This window comes from Ctenopharyngodon idella, chromosome 1 (assembly GCF_019924925.1).
Source record: "Ctenopharyngodon idella isolate HZGC_01 chromosome 1, HZGC01, whole genome shotgun sequence".
Lineage (NCBI taxonomy): Eukaryota > Metazoa > Chordata > Actinopteri > Cypriniformes > Xenocyprididae > Ctenopharyngodon > Ctenopharyngodon idella.
In genome coordinates, this window is record NC_067220.1 from 3,701,810 (window position 1) to 3,718,591 (window position 16,782).

Sequence of the window (16,782 nt, forward strand, 5' to 3'; positions counted from 1 at the left end):
AATCGCTTCAGGTCCAGGTGACGCCTGTCTTGAGCGTTTAAACTTATGCAGGTTGTGCTGGAGTTTATGCTGGATTTAGTGTGTAAATCATATTGTTTACACATTGGAAGCTTTGCAGTTGTTATATAGGGTACAACTGGGCTAAATGCACCTTTGATTTTATTTCCATTTAAACCACTAGATGGCACAAAAACTTGCCGCAGCACTTTCCTAAACATCCGCTTTTCAAGATGCTTGACGCGATCGCAGGCAGCTGTAACGACTGAGACAAATCAGACACAATTATTTGTTATAGGTAACCAATAATTGTTTAAAGCACTCTGGGGCCTGTCCCCCATCCCCCGAGAAGTTCTCAGTTACAAGTTTTATTGCGCTAAAGAATGTGGTTGCCACATGGAAGAGCAGAGAAGAGACACAGAAACGTGCATCTTTCCTGCTTTTTCCCCACAGAACACAGACTTTCCTGCATTAATTTATAGACAGACCGTTCTATAAATGAACATGCACATCCCCAGGAAATGGTATCCATTATTGCTGTTGTTGTATTGCACTCATTGTATTCGCATGTTTTATGATACATTTAAGGTAACTTCAATTATGCCATGTTTAGTGTCTATGGGTTCGTATCGAGAAGATTTAAATGCTTGTGTATGCGCTATGTCCATACCTGTGCAACACATCAGTATTACAAGAATCTTTAATAGTTCTTCAAAAACTCAGCCAGTTAATCTTGCTCGATCGTAAAAGCCCTGACAGGAGGTGTGTTATCGCCCGGAAATACAACATCTTCATTGGTCCGGTCAACAACTAAGAGGTGTGACTTTGACCAGAGGTTGAAAGCCAGTGAACAATGCCACTCCCTCTTTTTCCTTGCTTCTTGGATGACTTAAGAAACCCCCTTCTTGCTGCAGGCCTCGGCCTACAACCCGGCCATGTGCTCATCTATAAGTTTTCATAGTACTTCATCTAACGCAGAAGATACTGGCAACAACTTCGGACCGAACCATCAAGATTACAACCCAGCCTGCAGATCCGATGCTCCTTAGCCTAAAGGCATCTTGCAAGTATCATACATTTGAACACTAAACAGCGATTTAATATTGATTTGTAGCAGCAAAGGTGTTTTATTACTGAGGAAACTGATGATTCTTTTCCAGATTGTCTATGACTTTTTCCTATAGCTCCATTTCCGGTTCACCTACGTATGTGTGTGACCTGCGTGTATGTTATGTGTCTGTTAGTTTAGTTATGTGTTTGTGAGTTAGTTAATAAAGATTGTGCACAATACAGGTTTGGTTCTGACTCCGTCTGCTAATAAATTGCCTCTTGAGTGATTTAGATCCTGACTACATGCTCTGAGTAGCACGGTACAATACGAATGTTGTTTTTCCAAAACCTGGAAATGAACATTTCTTAGAATTAATAAACAATCAACACTGAGTGTTCACTGGACGAACAGGTTAATTGATTGTAATATTAATCTTAATGTAGCTACATCCAGTTAATCTGATTAACGGATTTACATATTCATAATTGATAATCATAATGAGTTATGAATAATTATTAATATTTCCCCTTTGAGTTAATTCGCTACATTTGGTGGAGAATGAAAGGCATCATTTTAAGCAATTGTTTGCAGACGGACCCAGTAATCAATCATGTGTTTTTGCATAATCTTTATTAACATCTCATACATGCACATACAAATTTCTGATAAAATCAGCAAAACTATGGCTTGTATGCGCGTTCCCTTGAACGGCAGAAAGTTCCTCGATGCTATAATGCATGCTTAAATTGTACAAAGAAGCTAACCTGAAATTATCGAAGAAATCATAATTTCAGTTGCTAAAGGAGCGTAAGACTTTTTCTGACGACGGAATCTCAGATTAGCAGCGTACAAAAGGGTACCAAAATAAATTAACATGATCTTGGGCGAAGAAACCCCCACTTTCAGCTTTAAATGCATAAACCTTTTTCTGATGACGCAATTCCAGATTAAGCAGCATAAATGTACCTGTGTGACGAAGAAATCTCACTACAGCGTTTGTAATGGTGTTCTGGGTGATGCTCCTCAGTCACCAATTAAGGCCTTTTTACTATTCGTTACGTCACTGTATTCATATTAATGCGCTGGACCGCCCATATGAAACACACGCAACGAATTGGTGTAAAATGGTGTAAATTCTAGCTTAGCTACCTAGCAATTCACCACTGTCTGTGAGGTGATGTGCTGTTGTGATTTGTGAGTTATGCGTGGACACACTGGAGTTCTCAATGCGGACTTGCAGTTAGAATTCTGCTCTATTCTGATTGTGTTGCAAGCTGGCATTGGTCTCCTGGCAGCGCGTGACAACAGAGCGTGTTAGAGCAGACACCTCTAAAAGTCTGATAACAGCACCCACATCACAGACTGTTGTGCAAACAAACCGCATGTAGCCAAATCTAGCTTTATAGCAACCCTACACGTATACCCTGCAAGTTAAAAGGCTTTTGTTTAAGCCTGAATATCTCTATTCAGCCAAGTTGGAGTTAATTAAACTTAGCATTTCATTAAATCAACTTGGTTATTCACCTCCCTTTTAGGTTCCCTAGAGCTAAAAGGACCTTCTGCTTTTACCTTATTTATTTTGTTATTTTACCATCACCATCTTCCCTCTTCCCTCAGCCCTACACAAATGGGGGAGAGGCCAGAGCCCACAGCCTAGAAGACCACAGCGCCCATGCCAACATATGAGACACTCCTTTTGCCCTAAGTCCCTGACTGGTGTGACCCACCAAGACAGGCTCTCTGTTCTGGATCACATCCAACCAGAATCACAACGATTTCTGACTTTCTCACAATAATGACAGAACTGGCTTACCAGCTCCTTCACCTTCCTCTAATAGAGCAGGAGTGTGTGTGGACGTGTCGGCCGGCACTCTGTCTGTCTGTACTCTATTTCAATTGTTCTAGTTTTCTTCCTATTTTATTTCTTCATGAGAAATTGATTTAGTTTTGTCTGAGGGATTAATTGTTTTTCTGCTTGTTTATACATTTATTTTTGTTTCTTTAACAATTTACTCAAATTATTGTGTTAGAGGTGCGTGTTGTCTTGACACACACATTGAAGATCAAATAGAGGGATGACATTTCATCACTAGAGTGAACCACAACTAGACAAAGATAAGGGTTTAACATTGTTTCCTTTTTTAAAAGTGCGTGGCATTTCCTGATGTCCTTTATATCCTATGCTAGGAATTATGGGAAATGTAGTTTTTGGTACCATGTGGGTTTGGATTGTTCATTTAAATGTGTTTTTGTACAGTTAATTTTTGTGTTTGTTTACATTCACCATAAGGCAATGATGAAAATAATTTTATATGTTTATGGACTTTATTTGTATAAATTGTGTATTTCTTTTTTTTTCTTCTTTGAAGTTTGACCCCCTGTAACTATAAAATGGTTTAGTCTGTTTTGTTAAGAAGGTTGAATTTTCTTTCTTTTCTTTTGTCTTTTCTTTTTTTTTCTCCTATATGTTCAGATTACAATGAACATACTATTGATACATTTTGTGTATTGTATATAACATTTTATAAAATGCTTAGCTCCTGTCCTTGATTCTGATTGGTCAATAGCTGTGTTTTATTCACGATAAAACACGGCTATGACCGCTTCACCTAACAGTTCTGTGTATCACTACACAACACCCTTAGCAACCACTCTTAGCAACATAAACTGTTTGTTCTTAATTGATATTGTTCATTGAAGCTTACTGTATTATGTAGAAGAGTATTGTGAGAGAGGTCGAGTGAGCGAGTTTATTACCTGCATTCAGATTTAGCATTTTTCTTCAGGTCAGTCCTATGTTCATAATAAAAATCTGTTTAAATGTCTGATGTATTATCTTGTCCTTTTAACAGTTAAGGGGTTTTCCCGTGACTGACAGCGCTAGTCAAAGCATTTGTCAGTTGCGTCTTGTTCCGTGTTCACAACAGTTCAGTCTTTTCAATGTAAAAGTCTTCGCTACTGACTGACACACTCATAAAGACAGTCTTTGCCGCCATCTAATGGTGTAATAATGTAACTTCTGTTGCTGTTCACGGTCAGGGACTATTTTTTCCGGCGGAAGGAAGGCTTTAGTGAAAGTTTACTTCATGAAAGTTGCATTGATATATATTTTTGGCTTTTTATATTTGTATTGTGTGGTAACCACTTTATAAAGCAATAAGGTACTCGAGGCTAGTGCTGTATTGTGAATAAATCATGGCTGAAGGGTTACTCCGCTTCACGTCGTGCCTAACACCCTTCAGCCGTGACTTATTCACGATACAGCACAGCCTCGAGTACCTTACTGCTTACATATATCATTAATGTCATATTTGTACTGTTTGCAATCATAATAATAATAATAATAATAATAAAAGACAAAAAATGACGCTACCCTCTCGTTCACTGATTCCCTCCCTGCTGTCTGCTCACATGCTCTGATGACAATAGCTTTGTAGGACTATACTTTATTTTGATAATTGGTCAAAAATAGATCTGTTAAATCTGATTCTGTTGCTTAGAACTGAATGAAGAATAATATATTGATATTTAACATTATTTTAATACAGGCCTATTTTCTGTCCAATTTTTGTGAGTTACTTTAAAAGTGTGGTTATTTTATTTTATTAGCTTATATTTTTTACATTCAGATTCAGAAGAATCATTGAATTTAATTAAAAAGTCTAATAATAATACAACTATACAAAAACATTTTTTACAGACTTTAGTACACATGACAAACGCACAGAATGCCATCTTAGAACTGTCCAGTATTTATTACCCGAGTGTTGTTTTAGAATACTGCAAGTTGTGTAGGAATTCCGGTACTAGATGGCATGTCTGTTCTTCCTATGTGGAGTAGCATATCAAATTAATGAAAGTATAAACCTTTTAATTAAACATGCTCATGTGAATAGTTTTTATATACAGTAGTTCTGTTGTATTTGTGTTATGTTTGTTCTGAGAATGAACATGACTCTGCAGCCGATTGTCGGTCATGTCAGTCACAGTACTGACTGCCTACACCAAACACTGCTCGCTAAACCTGCCCGTCACTGCAACCTTAACCAATGAAATTAGCTACAGGGCGGCTATATTATAGCCATTGGGGCAGATTTCCAAGTCATCTCAATAGAAGTGTCCCAATCACCCTGCATTCACCCTACCTCTATATAGGCTTTCTCAAAACAACTTAAAGTTTGTTTTAACAAACTTTATTTTTTTATCTAGTTTTAATATATCCTGCTCACTTTACGATTTAAAATAGTCTAAAGGGACGATATACCCTTTAGAACACATACACAGCTTTGTTTATGCTATTGTGACCGAGCTTAAGTATCGGGTTCGCCTAAACACTTTTCAAATAATAAAATAAAGAAAGCGTTATAACGCGTTATATGTCTCTGTTATTCTACTTCACTCCACAACTACCACATGGCATTACACAGGCGCGCTCTCGTCTTCTCTGCGCGTGCCCTGCACCCCCCAAACTTTTCCTATGGCAAGCCCCAAGGGATAGAAAATAACACACACACACAAACGCAACCCTATCGCCTTAACATCAGCTTCAAAAGCTATCTGTTACACTATTTGTATAATATATAACAGAAAAAATAATGTACATTACAGTGAAAAATACAAGATGTGAGACGGAGCGCGTGACGAGCTCGTCCTCCCGCCAGAAGGGGCGCCAGAGTGCTGCGCGCCGCCACAGTCGGTGATGACGTGTATGCGCTCACGCGTCCCGGAAGTGAAGGTGTAGCTGGAAAGAGTTTGGAAACAAACTAGCGATCGGATGAGTAAATGTCAATCCTTTGACAGACAGGTTAATTGTTGACAGCGCAGTGATTGACAGACAGTGTGTGATGATGTATCGCTCCGTCGCCGCGTGCGGTCTGATGATTTTAATACTGACAGTGTCTGAGAGCAGCGCGAGGATCCACCAGCTCAAACTCAAGGTCTCTGACACTTATTTACACATAATTATCTCAGTTAATGCAGTCACTTTTCTGTTTTATTCTGTTTGTTTCACATATCTGATGTGTCATCCCATGTAATGATGTATCATTCATATTCGTTTAATATTTTACCTCATTTATTTCGCTTATTTTATCATTTATCTCTTTTATTTTAGTATTTTTTTTTTACACATCTGATGATTTGTCTTATTTACTTCACATATGTAAAGATTTATTCATAAACTTATCATTTATTTCACTTATTTACTGTCTGTATTTTTAATTATCCCAGCACATGTGCATCTGTGAGATGTCTGCTAGAGATCACTTCATCTGTAAAGAATCTGCTGTTTACAAACATCTGATAGACGTCTTTAAGATGTCAGTTTTACATACACTCTAAATCATAAACTTCTTTAAGACATCTAAACATCTATTTGACATCTGACAGGAAACGTCCTATAGACGATGAGCAAACGCTCTAAAAAAATCTTCCAGATGTAAACACACACCTCAAATAGACGTCTCCGAGATGTACGTGTGCTATCGGGGATGTAGCTGGAAACATCATGAACACACATTGTGTCACCTACAACTTTTTAAACTCTCTTGTTCTCTCTCCCTCAGAATGAGACGCGGTTTGTCGTCCATTTGAACACGTTCGGTTATTTCGCTAACGGCACTCTGGACGTCCACCTGGTGTCTCTGACTCTTCCGCCAGTGAAGGGCAACTCGCCTCACCCGGTAAGCGTCCGTCCGTCGGTCTCTGTGCGCTGGGCTGGGTTGTGTGTCGTCACTCATCAGGTTTTCTCTGTGTTGCAGGTGGGCTTTAGTTTGGCTCGGTCTCGAGTGAGCGGGATCCTGTCCATCACCGTGAGTATCTCTTCTCTCTTCTCTTTTTCTGTCCGGCGGCCGGTTCGTCCTCATGTTTCTGTGTTTGTCGTTCTTCAGGCTGAGGAGATGGAGGAGTGCCTGCTGCTGAAGACCAAGAGTGAAGATGAACTCATCCTCTTCCTCATTGACACCGATAACCACAGGTGAGTCCAGATCCGGTGATGAGGAGAAACTCTACTGAGGGGCACAGTGAGCAAGCAGCAGTGCAGTGACCGCCAGTGGGAATGAAGTTTGATCTGTAACTGTGAGAGATTTTACTGTATTTGTTTCTGGCCACATACACACATCGCACATTCACACGCTGATAATTGTTGATCTTGTTCGTGATACGATGCTGCGGTTCATGAACATTTGTTCATTTGGCAGACACATTTTTCCAAAGTTTCACATTTTATCACATTCATACATTGCTCGAGAATCGAACCCAAGATCTCAGTGTTGAGATACTTTCCTGTCCCGTTGGTTTAAATGCTGCTTTCCCAACACTGGCTGAATTATATGGAGCCCGTTTCTGCCACATAACAAAACAAAGAGACCGTGCTTTGGTAAATATGTCAAAAATTCAAAATTATGAGTCAAAATTGACATACTGAGTCATAATTATGGCATAAGTCAAAATTGTGAGATAAAAATGAATAATTGAGACAAAAAGACAAAATAATGACAAGAAGTACAAATGATGACAGTCATAATTATGATTTAAAAAGTCAAAATTATGACATAAGTCGTAATTATTAGATTTAAAAGGCCAAATTATGACACTTTTACTTTGTCATAATTATACACATAATTTTGACTTTGTCAAATTTTGACTGTCATAATTTTCACTTTAAATCATAATTTTGACTTTAATGTCACAATTATGACTGTCATAAATGACATTATAATAACTTTCATTCTTATCATAATTTCAGCTTTTCATCTCATCAGTATGACTTACATTGTCGTAATTTAAATTTTTGTCATAATTGTTACTTTTTAAGTCACAGTTTTGACTAATAATTTCAACTTTTTTATCAATTATTACTTTTTAAATCACAATTTCAACTTTTTAACATAATTTCAACTTTTTTTCTTAATCAGTACTTTTTAAATCACAATTTTGACTGTCATAATTTCGACTTTTTGTTATAATTATTACTTAATATGTTATAATTTTGACTTAGTATGTCAATTTCAACTTTTTATGTTATAATTTTAAGTTTTCATCTCATAATTATGACATAATTTCTACTTTTTATGTTGTCATGGTTTGCAGTAGAATGATTTTTGGTCTTATGTGGTGGAAATGAGCTTCTGTTGAATTAAGCGTGACACTTCCTCTGACATCTGTGATTGTGTGTGCAGTGTGCGCGTGAAGCACATGGGCTCTTCTGACGTTGTGCTGGTGTCCAGACTGAAGCTGGAGAAGACGACGGGTGAAGTCAAAGGTAAAACAAACGCGTGTGCGTGTGTGTGTGTGTGTGTTTGCGTGTGTGTTTGCGTGTGTTTGATGAGTGTTGATGATGTATGTGTTGCTCAGCGAGGAGGAAAAGGGAAGAAACAGTCGACAAGAAGGCAAAAGAACAGAGTGATGAAGGGAAAGGAAAACAGAAAGAAAATTCACAAGATCAGGCCAAAGTGACGGCTCCTGTCAGCAAGCCGGTACGTACCTGACATTAGTGTCATTTATTATTCCGCTCATTTTCCATTTTCTACAGGTTTGTTCTGTATAGACATATGGTAATGATCTTATTTGTGCAGGTCTCAAAAAGTCTCGCATTTGATTTCTAAAACTCCCTAAAAACCTTGTTTAAAACAGCTGTTTTTGTCATTGATTCCTGAATCAGGTGGAGAGTTTGGATGGGAAGGTGCTGGAGCTGGAGCAACACGGCGAATCCTACAACTTCAGCGTGAGAAACCGCTCTCAACACTGCCTTTCAAGTACACAAATCTGATATCAGACAGCTCACGGTCTGCTTTCTCTCCCGCTCTCAGTTCCGTCTCATCATGAGCGCGAGCTCACAGGGCCTGTACAGTCTGGACTTCCAGAACTGCAACAACATGAGACCGGCGACGCCGAGTCCATACTCTCTCCATGTAAGTACTGCAGTCCTGAGTCCTGACAGAGCAGCGTGTCTGATGATCAGGATCAAACAGCGTGTGTGTGTGTGTTAGGTGGAGATCACGGAGAAGAATCCCAACGGTTATCTGTCGGCGTCTGATATTCCCCTTCCGCGCCTCTACATCTGCATGGCGGCAATCTTCTTCACCGCCGCTGTGGTCTGGACATACACACTGCTCAAGTACAGGTACACACACACTCACACGTCCACTGCAGTGGTCTATATACAGTATATACTTGGATATAAATATAAAACATCTGTATTTACTTAAATATGTACTTGGATATAAATTAGGGCTGTCAATACATTAACATTTTTTAACAAAAGTGTGCAATGAATCGCATACATATCATGAAGTTAAGCATGCATCATTTATCTTGTTTAACACATTTATTTTGTCATCATCTGCTATATCCAGCAAAGTAAACCATCGGATTGAAGGGTGATTCTCACAAAACTGTATTTTCTGCAAGCTTTTTTTTAATTTAAATTTAGGTGTCTTTCCAAAAAAGCACACTTGGAGACTCCAAAAGGACACATAATAACCAAATGATAAAAGGAGTCCATGTAATTCATAAATTATGCACGCCAAAGCACACATAAAAAAGACATCACAGAACAAAACCTTTCAGAATTCAGTGTACAGTATGTGTACAGTGCAACAAAAAAGAGCTTGTGTAGGGCTTTTTAGAGCTTGTTCACGTCTTAGACGTGTCAAGTTGCGATACCGAACAGGACCACATGGAGATGCCAAAAACAACCCTAAACCAACCGCCCTGACCAGACTGCATTACTACAGTAAACGGATCCATTCAGAATTACTAAACACCGCAACATACACACGACAACTGTACTGAAATGTGTCTGCGCGTAAATACAGTGTGTGATCAGTGCGTCGAGAGTGCACATCGTTTGTTTGCGCATCAATATAACAGACTCGCGTGTGTTTACTGTACGACTCCTGTACGTCACGCAATCATCTTTACCTTGATTACAATCCTCATCCATCAAAACTTTACTAGCGAGACGCTGGTTTGCTTTATTCAGTCAAGAAACGTAATTTGCGTGTCATCGTAGTTATCAGTTCATGCATGTAATGAGGAAAGCAAAATAAAGTAAATTGTGACATATTATACCCAAAAATTCTTCATACAGTGGACTACCAGTAAAATTGATATAAAAAAATTTGGAACCAAAAATTATTCAGACACTTGGACCTGACCATGTTTTGCTGTGTTTTTTGACATAATTAAGAAAAATTTAACTCTGAGATATTTTATTACCATTTTTTTTAAACTATAGTGAATAAACTGAATTAATGAATGAATGTTCAAGGTGTCTGAATACATTTTGGTTTGACTGTAGTTCTAAAAATCGTTCTAAATATAAAAGAATAGCACTGTCCACACCACAGCTATAACGATATAGAGAAACAATGTTGGGATCACTTTCAGAACTATTTTTTTCCCAGCTGTTGAACGATAAAACACTGACAGCCAACCAGAATCCATTCTAATTTAAGGGCTCGCGCATTTAAAATGGCAGGCGACACTGCAGAGAAGTTAATCGCCGAGGTCCAGAAAAATCCACCAAGTCAAAAAATTAGACCATTATGCCAGGCTAGAAAACAGTGTAAAATAAAATTACCTGAGGTATCCAGCGCTAGTTTAGACAACATTATCTTGCTTCCTTTGAAGTTGCAGTAAAAAAAGACTTATTTTTATTCCACTATATTGACTTTACATCGATTACACTAGCTAGATTCACTCCAAACATAGCATGCTGAGGACATCTGCTGGTTAAAGCCGTGTAAATGCAACAAGAACAGCAAAAACATGTTGTACACACTTTGAAACCGCAGAGCGGGAGCTTAGAACAAACATACCGCTATCGTTTGATGGTAATATAGTTATCGTTCTAGTTATCTTTATTGTTGAATGGGCCTTTTTGAATAGAAATTTCCACCTGCCAGGGTTACTTTTGCCATTGTAGATACTCAGTGTGATGAACTCCTGACTAAGATCATCTGTGTGACGTAAATTACATTAATATTGCTGGATCGCTCACTGTGAGTGAACGCGGTGGTGTTTATGATGTGTGTGTGTGTGTTTGACAGGTACAGTGTGTTTAAGATCCACTGGCTGATGGCGGCGCTGGCGTACACTAAAGCCGTGTCTCTGCTGTTTCACAGTGTGAGTACAAACACTCTCAATCAGCCAGTCTTACTCTAGTGTCACTGATATACCATCATAGTTTTTATTATTTTTAATTAGATTTTTAGATTTTCAGATCTGTTTTCAATTTATTTTTGTTGTTTTTGTCGTTTTTATGTCTTTATAAGTTTTAGTTTTTTTTATATATATATATATATATATACACATGTACATTAAAAATAAACCTGAATTATTTACTTAGATTTTTATTTAGAAATATAACATTTAAAATGGCAATATTTGTTGTATTTGTGTTGATGTTCTTGATGCTTGTTCCTGCTCTTACTGTGAGCTCACGAGTGTTCGCTTGTCTTCCTCTCAGATCAACTATCACTTCATCAACTCCGAGGGTCATCCTATCGAAGGCTGGGCCGTCATGTACTACATCACACACCTGTGCGTATCACACCGTTACTTTCCTTTGGAAACACTGTACCAAACCACATGATCTCAGAGTCAAAGTGTTGAATATCATGTGATGTTTGTGTGTCAGGCTGAAGGGGGCTCTTCTGTTCATCACGCTGGCTCTCATTGGCACCGGTTTTGCCTTTGTTAAATACATCCTGTCAGACAAAGAGAAGAAGATCTTCATGATTGTCATTCCTCTGCAGGTGTGTGTGTGTGTGTGTATTTGAACATGTTTTCCATGTGTTTATGATTTGATATCAGTGACTGATGTCGATTTATTGATGGGTTGGTGCAGGTTCTGGCTAACGTGTCCTATATAATCATCGAGGAGACTGAGGAGGGAGCAAGCGAATACACTCTTTGGAGGGAGATCCTGTTCCTGGTGGATCTCATCTGCTGCGGAGCCGTCCTGTTCCCTGTCGTCTGGTGCGTATTTGTGCTCGAGACTCGTGACGTGCTGCTATTTTGTGTAATTTGACGGGTTTTTATGATTCTGTGTCTAACAGGTCCATCCGGCATCTGCAGGAGGCTTCTAACACGGACGGAAAAGGTGTGTATGACAGGAACTGTTTGTGTTTGTGTTTGTGTGTGTGTGTGTGTGTGTGTGTGTGTGTGTGTGTGTGTGTGTGTGCGTGTGTGTGTGTGCGTGTGCGTGTTTGAACCCAAAACGTGTGTGTGAGATGGTCTGTTCACAACAAAAATGTTAACTATAACTATATGAAGTTTCCACACCACAACTATAATGATAACGGTATCATTGGAATCACTGAACATTGACAGCCAATCAGAATCCATCTGACTTCAATGAGCTCAAACATTTAAAGCGGCAGGCAACAAAACTGCAGCGCGTGCTTATGATAAACAGAATGCTGTCGTTCGCTGCTATGGGTGCTAATAATTATTGCTATAGTTATCATTATATTACAGTTATCTGAATAGTTAACATTATAGTTATTATAGTTATCAGTACAATTAACTTTTATAGTTATCAGTATAGTTATTGGTACAGTTATCGGCTCAGTTATCAGTATATTTATTGGTATAGTTATCGGCAGGGGTTAAATTGGGATTTGTTATGTGGGGGGGCTCTGTGGTTTCAGGCTTTCGAGGAGTGCACATGTGTATGCAAAGCCTACAAAATCTTATCATTTGACAAACTGTAAAAAATAAGTTGACAGAGCCCTCTGCTATGAACACTAAAATGCAGATCAAAATCATTCTAGATGCTGGCAGTGTGCAAAGCTACATCTGATAACAATAAAGTCTTTCTGTAGGCCTAAAGGAGAGCATATCAATACAAAATACAGGGTTTGACATAAAGCCTTGTCATGTGCTTGTCCTTTGGACAAGAAAATTGGTCACTTGTCCGAGCAAAAAAGTTGCTTGTCTGGAAAAAAATTGGATTTTTTTTTGGTGTAAATATAATTTATTCTGAAGCTATATTCTCAACAGTGTTCCATCAGCTTTTGCATATTTATATCTGCATATTTGTGATATTTTTTACATTTTGATGATCAAAATGTAAAAAATATCACAAATAAGAAAAATAAAGCAGGACTGTTACGACTCAAATTAAATGATTTACACTGAAAAATTACAACTGCATTAAATAATGTTATGATATTCTTTAAATATTTTTGAATAGACAAATACGAAATGTAACAATGAAACTGAACCGCCAGTAGGTGGCAGCAAGCGACTGTTCTAGTCATTCATTCAAACGATTCATTCAAACGGCTGATTCTTTCGAGAATGAGGCTGGTGTTTTGGAATGGGCCATTGAATCTTTGACTCAACTGATTCGTTCAAAACGCTGAATCGTTCAGTAATAAAACGCATCTGAGTGTCGCTGTGAGAGATGCGCTATGGTTCTGCTGTGATCTGGAACTATTTTCACTGCTGAAATAGAACAAAAACAGTCAGTAATGCGTCTAAAATGTAAGTGACTTTATTAACTTGAATTGAATATTGAATATTGAATTGAATATTGAATTGAATATTGAATATTAAATATTGAATTGAATATTGAATTTACTTAACTTATTACTGAATGTATAAAAGTGTCACATTTTCAATCATGATTCCAATAACGCGGAAAACAGCACTCTTGGTCGTGTGATGTTACGTAACTATCATATGTTATAAATATAAAAACCCTCCACATTTGGAATTTTTACAGCAGCATGTTTTCTTTGTGCTGCGCTCATTTGTTTCCATTTCTCCTCGAGAGGCTGCGCGAGCCTCAACAGCGCAACCTTGTTACTGTCAGCACATTATACATTATATATTATTATTATGCATTATCAATCGCCAATTACACTAAATGTAATAGAATCATGCTTGCGTTGTGGTGATTCCCTAGCTATTTTTGTTATTGATGTTTTAATCAGGACAAGTAAAACTCTCTTTCTCTTGCCCCTTCAAAAAATTAAGCGTTAATGTCGAGCCCTGATAAGCCTATGTGCCGGGCTCAGCCCCGGACGGCCCCAGCTCAATTTATCCCCTGGTTATCGGTACAGTCATCAATATAGTTACTAGTATAATTATCGGTACAGTTTCAGTATAATTATCGGTACAGTTATCAGTATAATTATCGGTACAGTTATCAGTATAATTATCGGTACAGTTATCAGTATAGTTATCGGTACAGTTTCAGTATAATTATCGGTACAGTTATCAGTATAGTTATCGGTACAGTTTCAGTATAATTATCGGTACAGTTATCAGTATAATTATCGGTACAGTTATCAGTATAATTATCGGTACAGTTATCAGTATAGTTATCGGTACAGTTTCAGTATAATTATCGGTACAGTTTCAGTATAATTATCGGTACAGTTAATTATCGGTACAGTTATCAGTATAATTATCGGTACAGTTATCAGTATAGTTATCGGTACAGTTATCAGTATAGTTATCGGTACAGTTATCAGTATAGATAAGTATATTTATAGTTCTAGTTATCGGTAAAGTTGTTAATTATTGTTAGTGGTAGTTATCAGTCTAATTATCTTTAAAGTTATCGGTGTAGTTATTGATAATTGTTGTTATCATCAGTATCGGTTTTTAGTTATAGTTGTTATTTGTGTGTTGTTTCTAAATACTCAGTGCTTGTGTGTGTATGTTCTCTTGTAGCTGCCATGAACCTGGAGAAGTTGAAGCTCTTTAGACATTATTATGTGATGGTGAGGCATTTCATCTGTAGTCACATCTACTATCTTTATTCAGATCATTTAGCTAAAACAGACTGAAACTGGTTTCTGTCTGTCCTCAGATCGTGTGTTATATCTACTTCACACGGATCATCGCTATACTGCTGAAGGTCACTGTGCCGTTCCAGTGGCAGTGGTGCCAAGAGGTAATCACGTTCAGGAACATTAACACAAGTTAAGCCCTGTCTTTGTGGCTCAAAAAATAATTGACTCCTCTCTAAGTTGATCCATCAAGGGCTGTTGTTCCACCGCAAAAATGATGATTTGGGCCACTTTACAGCTCAGATAACATGGAGAATAGAAGAATTAAAGTGCATTAGCAAAAGCGCAGGCTTCGCTTTTCTGCTTTTAAACACTCTGAAGTGCATGGCTGCATTTAATGGAAGCTTGTTTCCTCAAGGGAGTGACAAATTAAAAATGTTTGCTTTTTTTAAAGAAGAAAATAATCTGTTGAAATTCATTTATAGAGCACTCCTTTAAACCTGGTGTCATTTCGTCTCGTGTTTGCAGTTTTTAGTGGAGGTTTCTACTCTGATCTTCTTTGTCTTGACGGGATTCAAGTTCCGTCCAGCATCAAATAACCCGTACCTCCAGCTGCCTCAGGACGAGGAGGACCTGGAGATGGATGAAGTGTAGGTCTCTCTCTCTCTCTGTCTCTGTGAGTTCAGTTCAGTGTTCAGTGTGTGATATTTCTTCTCTCCTCACACAGTATAACAGAATCGGGAGCGTTGGAAGGCATCCACAAGGTGAAGAAGACATCTAACGGCCGAGAGAGACAGAGAGAGGTTGCGTTGTGAGTTTCATATCGAAGAGGGTGGAGCCTGGACTTTAAACTCCTCCCCTTTCAAAGGTTGCTACCATGGTAACCACAGACTCGCTATGCAAGTGAAATAAAGACGGAATGGAAAAAAACGTGCGAGGATAAAGTGCACCTGACGCGATTTCCGTCAGATCTCCATGAGAGAACGAGCTGATTTTCCCATACAGACTCTGGGACAGCCGTGACAGACCGAATCTTTTGCTTTGGTTTACAGTAATGATATGGTCACTCTGCTCTATCCGTTAATTTGTTTGCTAATGTTTTTCTTTCATTCCAAAGATTTACAATCATTATACTGGATGTGCTCAATTAATTTGATTTTAGCCTTCTTTTATTTCCTATTATTATTTAACCAATGCTGTTTTTTTTTTTTTCTGAATTGATGCTACTGTTTGTATATCATGGTTTTGTGTAAAAAATGTTATTAGACTGCTGGAGACTGTTGTTGTTGTTGTTGTTCATAAAACAGACACCATCAGTTATGCTTAAGATTTGGAGAAAGGTAATCTGAATGAAACCATTGTTGTTGTTTTTTTGCCTCAGATTGAATAGGTTGATTTTCTGCCGTTATATATTTCTTTAATGTGTGTTTCACCAGGGTCTGCGACTGTCAACATTTATATTCTATCCTTGATGAAGCCGAATGTTTCTGAGATGTGAAACAATTTTTATCAGTCATGCGATAACAAATCGTACCATTAACGATTTGTCTTTTGCGTCTTTGGAGTAGGTTGTGCTTTATTTTATAAAATTTTTCTGATGGCTCCATCTACCCCATTTATATTACACCTTGAAATGTATAGCCTGCTGTTAAAAATGAAGGACTAACCACTGTTACACCGCGTATATACTGCGCATGCGCAAATTGCAGCGCTGCCGTTAAAACAAAACGGTCTACATTGAAAGCGCGCGAAGCTTCCGTCAATGTAATACCAGTCGCAGTATAGACACGGTTAAGACTTGAGAGCTTCCCCAGAGCGTCACTCCAGATTTTAGCCAGTTTTCCCTCCTCCTTCAGTGCTTTTAGTCTGGCTAATATTTCCATAAACTGTCAAGAGAAATAAACTTTTCCTGCTTGATTTTGCTGGTTTATCATGTGAATTGTGTTCGAGTTTAAAATAAATAAAATAACTTAAATCTCGACT

At 38.1% G+C, this 16,782-nt stretch overlaps 1 protein-coding gene across 1 annotated transcript; it reads left to right on the top strand.

The window, feature by feature from the left end:
• Positions 1–5,731: 5,731 nt before the first annotated feature.
• On the top strand, positions 5,732–16,778 carry LOC127518088 (protein GPR108-like). Its single transcript, XM_051904436.1, has 18 exons — positions 5,732–5,985; positions 6,613–6,729; positions 6,808–6,858; positions 6,937–7,022; positions 8,227–8,309; positions 8,402–8,523; positions 8,709–8,771; positions 8,857–8,958; positions 9,037–9,170; positions 11,101–11,176; positions 11,520–11,593; positions 11,691–11,808; positions 11,901–12,031; positions 12,112–12,155; positions 14,741–14,790; positions 14,880–14,963; positions 15,328–15,449; positions 15,527–16,778. The coding sequence occupies exons 1-18, from the start codon at positions 5,893–5,895 to the stop codon at positions 15,612–15,614; spliced, it is 1,638 nt and encodes a 545-aa protein (XP_051760396.1). The 5' UTR covers positions 5,732–5,892; the 3' UTR covers positions 15,615–16,778.
• Positions 16,779–16,782: the final 4 nt, after the last annotated feature.

What these genes read in the sequence shown, in the direction of transcription:
- LOC127518088 (XM_051904436.1), top strand. Translation starts at nt 5,893, where the DNA reads ATGATGTATCGCTCCGTCGCCGCGTGCGGTCTGATGATTTTAATACTG. An exon ending in TACACACTGCTCAAGTACAG is followed by an intron (nt 9,171 to 11,100) that starts GTACACACACAC and finishes TGTGTTTGACAG; the next exon opens with GTACAGTGTGTTTAAGATCC. An exon ending in TTAGACATTATTATGTGATG is followed by an intron (nt 14,791 to 14,879) that starts GTGAGGCATTTC and finishes GTCTGTCCTCAG; the next exon opens with ATCGTGTGTTATATCTACTT.